The sequence below is a fragment of the Paramisgurnus dabryanus genome, chromosome 13, assembly GCF_030506205.2.
Source record: "Paramisgurnus dabryanus chromosome 13, PD_genome_1.1, whole genome shotgun sequence".
Classification (NCBI taxonomy): Eukaryota; Metazoa; Chordata; class Actinopteri; order Cypriniformes; family Cobitidae; genus Paramisgurnus; species Paramisgurnus dabryanus.
Genome location: NC_133349.1, coordinates 11,073,847 through 11,083,131, shown reverse-complemented (window position 1 = coordinate 11,083,131; position 9,285 = coordinate 11,073,847). Strand labels below are relative to the sequence as shown.

At 36.1% G+C, this 9,285-nt stretch overlaps 1 protein-coding gene and 1 long non-coding RNA gene across 2 annotated transcripts in view; both read right to left on the bottom strand.

Moving 5' to 3' along the window:
* Positions 1-903: 903 nt before the first annotated feature.
* The window catches only part of LOC135717679 (uncharacterized), a 158,160-nt gene continuing 149,778 nt past the window's right edge, over positions 904-9,285 (bottom strand). The window contains exons 2-3 of the long non-coding RNA XR_010520334.1: positions 1,462-1,659; positions 904-1,048 (exon numbers count right to left, since the gene is read on the bottom strand). This is a non-coding gene — a long non-coding RNA (uncharacterized lncRNA). The remainder of the gene's footprint in view (positions 1,049-1,461; positions 1,660-9,285) is intronic.
* LOC135717677 (uncharacterized) lies at positions 4,842-6,634 on the bottom strand. Its single transcript, XM_065239870.2, has 2 exons — positions 6,508-6,634; positions 4,842-5,973 (listed from the first exon to the last, which is right to left on the bottom strand). The coding sequence occupies exon 2, from the start codon at positions 5,958-5,960 to the stop codon at positions 5,415-5,417; it is 546 nt and encodes a 181-aa protein (XP_065095942.1). The 5' UTR covers positions 5,961-5,973; positions 6,508-6,634; the 3' UTR covers positions 4,842-5,414.

The following is a 9,285-nucleotide window of genomic DNA, read 5'->3' as shown; positions in this document are numbered from 1 at the left end:
AGGAAAACATTATCACACCTTATATTTCATTCATTTAGCAAATGCTTTTATCCTTGAGAAATAAAAAAACATCCTAAGGGGGCTAGAACCAAAAATTCCTAAAATAAAAAGGAAACTAGCCCTTTAATACTCATTTATCATATGATGACATATCTTGAAAATCAGACTTTTTCCTTGTTTAAGTGATATAATTGGGTCCCCGGTGCTTGTATAACCTAGAAAATGTGTAAAAGATCAATTCAGTAATTTAGTTTTGGTTAAGCATTCTCTGCAAGCATGTAAAAAATAGGTAATTGAAATTTGGCTCCCCTTGTGATGTCAGAAGGGGATCGTATTATAATAATACCGCCCATTAATCTGCACTATCCAACCACAGCACTGCAATTTAGTGCAGAGATCAGCTCATTTGCATTTAAAGGGACACACCGCAAAACAGCACATTTTTGCTCACACCTACAAAGTGGACATTTGAACATGTTATAATAAATTATCTGTGGGGTATTTTGAGCTAAAACTTTACATATGTTCTCTGAGGACAGCAAAGATTTTTTTGACATCTTAAAAAAGTCTTATAACATGTCCCCTTTAAAAGTACAAAAATAGTGGAATATATAGAAGATATAAAAAAATATAATAATGCATTTTGGATTCAGTCAAGTGCTCGTAGAAAAGATGATTATAGCTCATCTTTCAGTAACATTGTGAACATTCAAAGAAAATGTGTGGCCTGTTGTTTGATGAAGGCCTCTAATCCCACTTCAAAATTCATTTATAGTAAATATAGTGCAGGGATCGATTTTAAAGAAAAGAGGCGATAAAATGTGATTCTGATGGATCTAGAAAGAAAAATTACCCAACCCATGCAAGAAAAGATGAAGCCCATTAGACACTGCATGATGGCAGACTCTCCAGACATCATGCCCTTCACTCAAGCTCTCCTATAGCTGATCAATTACTATGGCCTCCTGAAACACTTTGGCGAGTGACACTGCAGACTGGCAGCCCGCTTCATCATCAGCTTTCCGGACTTGTTGCCTCAGGCCCGTTTCTGTCACAAGAAAGACGAAAAGAAGCTGTTTATGAAGGAGAACTTTGGACATTGAGGTGTGCGTGCGTCAGCTCCCGTCATGACCACACATACACATCTGAAAAAGTTATTCACTGTCATTTCTACCTGGAAAGGCTGCATTGTCCGTAACCGTGAATTACCAGGTTTGTGTGCAGTTATGTCATAACATCTGTTGATAAAAACAAAGTATTTTCAGAGTTTGTAAATACAATAGACAATTTTGTGGGTGAGGAGAACTTTTAATAGGCTATACAAAGATGATCTGTATTTATGTTTAAGAGTAGGACTCCCATTAAGCATCGTAGTTCTATAAAATATTTATTGCAGGACAGATACAAAATTTAAGCATTAAATATTTACTATGTTGTAAATATTTAATACTGACCCTTTACCATAGTCAGATGTTCACTGGCATTTCACCACGGTTTTTAATTTTTGCAGGTCTCCAAGGAATAAAATGCAGACTTGTGCTGGCAAACCACATTGCGGGGAGTGTAGATGATCTTCCTCTCTTCTGTTGTTGGACATTGTCCAGCCGATCTGTTTGGGGCCGATAACATTCAGTGCCTTTGATTGTTATTGGACACACACTGCATGGGTCAAACACAGAGATAAAATGCAATAAATAAAGATATCTCCTGTTATTATTTTTATTTGTCTATACTCAGCACCAAATGAGTGTGAAAAGGTCTGAGGGGGAATAATTTTTCTTCCACACTTCTATTTTGGTAATATCACTACGCCTGCTGCAGCCATGTTACGGCAGCAAAGTCCTTGATTATTACACCAGAATGAGAGTATAGTTTCTAGCCATATCTGCCTAGAAAATCGCAAATTTAAATTTTCCGTCGGTCTTAGTACACAATGTAACTAAGGAAGAGTCAAGTTTAAAATGGAAAAATATAGAAACTCTTGGTTATTTTGTAGCGCAATGCTAATGGTCTAATCAGATTCAATGGATTGTGCTAAGCTATGCTAAAAGTGTAAGCGCCAGACTCGGAGATCAGCTGAATGGATTCCAAAACGGTAAGAATCAAATGTTTAACTCTAGGGGAGCTGGAAAATTAGCATATTTCCAAAAAAAGTGGAGTGTCCCTTTAAGAGTGTACTTATATTCACTTCTATTTTACATTAACTATTACATATTATTTAGTATTTAGGCAGTCAAAGCAGAGATTTCAGAGCTAGAGTTGAGTCTTGTTCATATACAGCAGTGCAAAACTCAAAACAAATATGTTAATCTATTTGTGACCCTGTCTGTGAAATACAGGCTAATGATTCGATTTAAGTTTGATTTCACTTGTGAATTTCGCACTGATTTCAATCTTTGGCATGACATTACTAAGTCAATATTAAACATGTATAGGTTATTTTAATTGAATGTTCTTTACATTATGTAGGATGATTTAAAAAACACAAAATCACAAAAAAATTAATAATAATAATAATAATAATGATTTAACATCAGTTTTCACACAAGACTGGGTAAATACAAAATTGTGAAATTACTTTCCCAACATATTTCAAAAGGGGGCAGGATTGCTCCATGCCAGCATGTTCAGCTAAACCAACCCTCACACATTACAAACAGTCAGACAGACACACTTGGCTTCTGTTCATCTTTTTGCCGCTCTCTATCCCTGAGGTTTAGAAATAATCCTCTGAGCATACAAACCTGCCCTCCGAACTCTCCTTCCACTGAATGAAGCTTATTAATCATCAAGTGTAACTCTTTATAGACCGCTACAAAAATGACTGCCCACTATTAAAACTACAATACTCAATATTGCTCATTATCTCTGAATTATTTAATCTTCAGACCACACCTAATCTCACAGGCTTTTCACCTAAAACCCGGTCTTTTAGCGAAATATACGATTCATCCTGCACTTAACATTCACGATCACTGAGTGTTCTGATGGCACATTATCATGCCATGCCATTGACCGAATCTTACAGCCCATCATCCCATCATCGCTCGGCGGCAAGACGCAGGGCTGGAGGGTGGCCCTGACACTGGGGGACAGAAGGGAGGGAGGGTAACTCATGAGAGGAAGGAGCAAAAGGCATGGCGCACGGCTCTTCAGAGGAGAGGAGGAGAAGCACATTAATCATCAGAAGACATCTGTTCTTTCTGCTGCTTTAGAATCCTGTCAAAGCGCTTCTGACTCGCAGTAGCTGGATAAAGAAAAAGAGAAGTGGAGGGAAAAAAGACAACAAAAAATGTTGCTTCTTTCTCATGGTCGGTCTGAGTGAAACGTGTGATCTCATTAAATCCCAATTTATTTACACATGAGTCATTGACAGGTGAACTCTGGGCATTTAAGATGCACTCAGTGAATGTACTCTCATTAAAAAGTTTAACACATACTGTACAGTAATAAATAGCACTTTAAAATTGGTTTACGATTGTGTACGCTAGACTGAACACCTTTGGATGTAGAGTGAAATATTGGGTGAATTAAATACAATTGCAATACCTGTATATTATGATTCACTTACTAGAAAAGTACATACAAAAAAATGCTGTGTTATTTTCAACCCAGCGTTGGGTCAAACCCAACCTGTTGTTTTGTGCTGGCTTGTTATTTTCAAATATAAATATTTTCCGAGTTAATTTAACACAACGGCTGGGTTCGTCTCTTTTTAACCCAACGCTGGGTTGAAAATAACAGCATTTTTACAGAAGAGTGTATATGTGCAAACGGTTTTGATAATAAAGCAACCTGATATTTAATAAAAAGCAACATTTTACTTACAATGGAGTGATTCCAGACAGATATTCCTTAAATATTTTTTGTGTTTGAAGAAGAAAGACATTCAACTTAAATGGACTTAAATGCTGGAAATTACAGTAGTTTTATAGCAACTGATGGATTAAATGACAAAATATCAGAAAAAAGGTAAATGCTCTTAGATTTGTAAGTCGTTTTGTATAAAACCATCAGCTAAATGAATAAACTTAACTCCCTCTCTCTCTAAAGAAATAAAAAAAATAAAAAAAATGCATGGTAATTTTCAACCCAGCGTTGGGTCAAAAAGTGAAGAACTCAACTTGTTGCTTTGTATTTAACTTATGCTGGGTTGTTTCAACACAAAATGCTGGGTTGTTTGATCCCATTGTTGAGTCAAATATAAACATTTTCTTGATTCATTTAACCCAGCAGCCAGGTTTTGTCAGTTTTTTTACCCAACGCTGGATTGAAAATGTTTATTGTGTAGCTTCTCTGATAATATAAAAACCTTGATATTCAAAGCTCCCATAACACATGCTGTTTCTGCTTCCCTCATGTTAATCTTGAGTACTTAAAGGTGACATAGACTGATTGAACGGGGTATTTATCCTTCTTCTGTTATGTGACATGTAGACAAAAAAAAATTTGTTTGGGTCTGTAATGCCTTAGAAGCTTCCTAAAAACCTCTCTCAGATAGCTCTATTAAGATGGGGGATTTTAAACAAGTGGTTTTGCACCTATTTGGCTCCCCCTACTGGCTTAACTTGCAATCTCATTACTGATTGGCTGACTTTACTGCCACTCAAAAAATGTAATCAATTATTTTAAAGTGGAGGGGCAGTGAGATGCCTGTGATGTCATAAGCATCAGTTTTTCAGATTGGGCCGTTTTCTGGCTGACATTTCTAAAAGAGAAATTTCTATGAGACTCAGATGTTTAGCATGTTTAGCACTTTTTGTATGTTCGTGAATGCGGTAGACTACCATTATTCAACAAAGACTAGGTAAAAATGTTTTTTTATTTTCTGTCCCCTTTAAAGTACTTCATCCTTCAAATCTCAGAAGAGATAGTCGTAAGTCAGTCATTAGTTTTATCAGATTTATGAAAGAATGAAAGAAAGTTTCCAGAAAAACATGTCATCAAAAATGTGACAAAATGTTAAATGCTTTCTCATTTGTAAGTCAGATAAAACTATTTGGTATAATGACCCTCTAATCACTAAAAAAAAAAATGCTGGGTTATTTTCAACCCAGTGTTGGGTCAAAATGAGATGAACCCAACATGTTGGGTTGTATCTAACCTATGCAGGGTTGTTTTAACCCATTGTTGGGTCAAATATAATTTTTTTTTGGGTTAAATTAACTCAGTGGCCAAGTTTGTCCCTTTCTGACCCAACGGTGCTTGTTGAAAATAACCCAGCAGTTTTAGAGTGAAATGTAAATAATTAAAACAGGGAAGTGGAATTACAATGGGGAAACACATAATAACAAATCAGAAATGAAAGTTCAGAAAATACAAAACTGAAAATGCTAAAGAAAGACTGTAGGGGTCTGCCATGGGAACACAAAGGAAGGAAATGAGATAATTTAGAAAATCTTTTAAAAAAAGTTTTAATTAATAGACATTTTATTCATATTTTGAAATTTTGCTTTACGTGATGAGTTCTGAAGTTGCCTTAAACTATCAATGAGATTGTCCCCTAAATAAAAGGTTCTGGGTGGATTGTAGTGTTCTGATATGTAGATATCCTCAATTTTATTTTTGTTCATGTTGAGCTTGACAATGACTCTGTCCATGTTGCTCAATTTATTATGGGGATCATAGTATTTTCTCACTTCATAGGGTAGATCCGCCGCATGCTTATAGTGAAGGTTTCCTATGGTGAAGTATGCATATGTGTGTTTGTCCTTCAGCGGGGGAAGCAGGCGTCCAATGTTGTGAAACACGTGGAATCCAAAGTCTCCTGCCACAGGGTCGCAAAGTGCCACCATGTTATTGTCGATGCATTTTTTCACATACCAAGTAAGTAGGGCTAGTCCATGTCGAGGTGGTGGATAACCAAAATGCGTGTCCCATAGCTCCTCTTCAGAGTTTAATGTTTTTAAAGAGGATGTGATGACCAGAAGGATAAGCACACGGCTGAGATGTTCTCTCATTGTTGTGTGCAGACTGAATAGAGAATAAGATAACAATGTAACATCAAAACAGCAGACTACAAGCATTCAAGTAAACACAACATTATTTACATTCCTAATAAATATTCTTGGTCTTTTTGTGAACAATTTATCATTTCACATTATTTCTAAGATTGTTTTCCCTTTGTGGCTCAATTCCCTCACATCAATCTTAATCATTTTCCAAGTAAATAAAATGAACTCAACATTACAGCAACATTTTAAAAGTAAAATGGATTGCATGGTAACTTTAAAAGCTCTTCATATTTTTGTCATGTGTTATTAACTAGCAGTAAAAAGAAAATAACTTTAGCATTTTGTATTTATACATAATTTTCCATGCAGGGGCTCTTTTCACATATTCTCAATGTATGATAGCCAAACACACTTGCTAAACTTAAACAGGAACACAGATCACATTTCACAGTGTTAATGGTTAAGACCTTACATCTCATTTACAGCTTTATAAATAAAAAACATCAGCAAAAATAGCATCCTGTATTAAACATGGTCTTTAATGTAAATTTACCTGAACGAGTCAGCAGAAACTGGAGGTGTATTGTCTCAGAGAGGCTGTGGATATTTTTGGAGGCTAACTGAATCTCTGAAGGACGTTCTCTGGGTATGTAAGTTTAAGTTTTTTAGCTTATTTCCTCTCCCATCTAATAGGAAGAGGTTAAATTTGTAAAGCTTACATGACAGGTGCGTTCTTCCCCCATTGCTTAGTTTCAGTTCCAGATTATTCAATATCAAAACTAACAACTTTTAAATACTAACAGCTCTGATTCAATTCGAAACATGACAGGTGTGTAATTACAACAAATAATGTAAACATTAAAATGAGAAAAAACAAAACGTCTACAGATGATGTGAGAATACACGGTTACATAAGAACAATGGGAAATACTTGTTAAAAAAAAACTGGAAAAAATGGTCCCTATACTGGGGCAGTACCCTTTCAAAAAGTCAAACATTTGCACTTAAAGATTTCATATAAAGACCTCAGAAGTCTTTTATACCCTGCATGGTCCGCAGCCGGGAGAGTGCACCTTAGTCGGACCTGGATGGGAGGGTCTGGGTCTTTAGTAATGCTAAACACTAACTTGTTTAATTCATAACTTAAAACACATTAGAAATCTGTGCAGTAACCCATGAAAAATTAGTCATTTAATCTGGCCTAAAAATATATTTTCAGGTGGAAAGTTCTGCCCACAGATTGTCACGGCATGTTATCATTTCAGCATTTCAACATATTTTGTTCCCGCTTTGCTTACATAAACAACATATCCCACTCTTTTCCTTAGCTTTTACATGTCAGTACAAATTGTTACTTTAGCATGTGTCTTAAGATGAGGAGAAACAGTGACAGCTCCTCTCTTGTAACACAGTAACATGTCTTTCTTCTCCACCGTAAGCTCATTCCAAACCACTGTGTCATATCAAAGCCTCCCCACTTCATTACCAATAAATTATACTTTCAAATGATCTCAGCATGCAAACAAGCCCAGCTCTTAACGGAAGGTATGAATATTAAGAAAAAAGAGAGGGATGGAAAGAGAGGTGGGGGGCAGATATTAGCATTTCATTTCTTCAGATTTAACACCAAATAATGTTCCATTTTACAGCTTTTATTTATTTATTTTGCCATCTTCCGGCTTACATTGATGCACACATAAAAGCCTGCTATGATAATCTCTCTGGCAAGGCGGTCGCACTTGCTCCTGGGTAAATTCTTTAATTCCTCTGGTGTGTGTAGACATGACTTTAGGATCACACCCTGTTAGTTCCCCTGCCTCTGGGTGCTATAAGCTATCCGAAGCTGAACGGAGTATAAAGATCAGTTTTCTCCATTTCATGCTGAGTGTGACCTAAAGTTAACCAGCTGAGACTTACTGAAACCGCTCCATGAAATACAAACTCTCTGCTTACTAGCTGGATATTCGCGGAACTGAACATTTTTAAGTCCTAAATACAGAATAAGAATGATGACCTTGGTAAAAGGTGTAAAAAGACATTTAATGGACTTGAGAAGCTTATGTAACACTGATGTAATAAAGCATGTTTAGGATATTTGTGCAAAATCCTTTAAGGGACATTCCACTTTTTTGAAAATATGCTCACCTAGAGTTAAACATTTGATTCTTACCATTTTGGAATCCATTCAGCTTATCTCTGAGGCCTGGCGCTAGCACTTTTAGCATAGCTTAGCACAATCCATTGAATCTGATTAGATCATTAGCATTGCGCTAAAAAATAACCAAAGAGTTTTGATATTTTTCCTATTTAAAACGTCACTCTTTTGTAGTTAAATCGTGTACTAAGACCAACGTAAAATTAAAAGTTGCGATTTTCTAGGCAGATATGGCTAGGAACTATACTCTCATTCTGGTGTAATAATCAAGGACTGCTGATGTAACATGGCTGCAGTAGGCGTAGTGATATTACGCACTGACCGAAAGTAGTCCCCTGCCATTGAAAGTAACCAAGCACTGTAAAAAAAATCCGTAGAAATTGCAGCTGGGTTGCCGGTAATTTACCGTAGATTTAAATTTGTTATTTACTGGCAACATTTTGTTCAAAGTTGAATGAACATTTAACATTTACAAGTCTTTGTCTTTACAGAGTAAAACTAAAAAAACAGCATCAAGCAAAACGTTCTGGGAAACAAAATCTGAAGCAAAAAACAGAAAAAGGTTGATGATGACTTCTGGTTCCCAGAATGCTTTGCATGAGGCTGTTAGTGTATAGTTTTATTCTGTAAAGATAAAGACTTATTAATATTTAAAATTTATTTAACTTTGAACAAACTCTTGCCAGTAAATAACATAAATTTAAATCTACGGTAAATTACCGGCAACCCAGCTGCAATAACATTGTAATTTCTACGGATTTTTTTTACAGTGAGGGGACTATTTTCAGTCAGTGCGTAATTTGAGATATAGTTCCTAGCCATATCTGCATAGAAAATCACACCTTTAAATTTTCCGACAGTCTTAGTACACGATGTAACTACAGAAGAGTCGAGTTTTAAATAGGAAAAATGTTGAAATTCTTTGGTTATTTATTAAGCGCGATGCTAATGGTCTAATCAGATTCAATGGATTGTGCTAAGCTATGCTAAAAGTGCTAGTGCCAGGAGATCAGCTGAATGGATTCCAAAATGGTAAGAATCAAATGTTTAACCAGGGGAGCTGGGAAATGTAGCCTGGTAGAACCATCCTCTGCTATTTTGCTTCGCTTCATAGACAGAGTCTGGCTGGGCATAATTGACAATCGTTTTCCTTCTCGTGGGAGGGGCTTGTCTGAA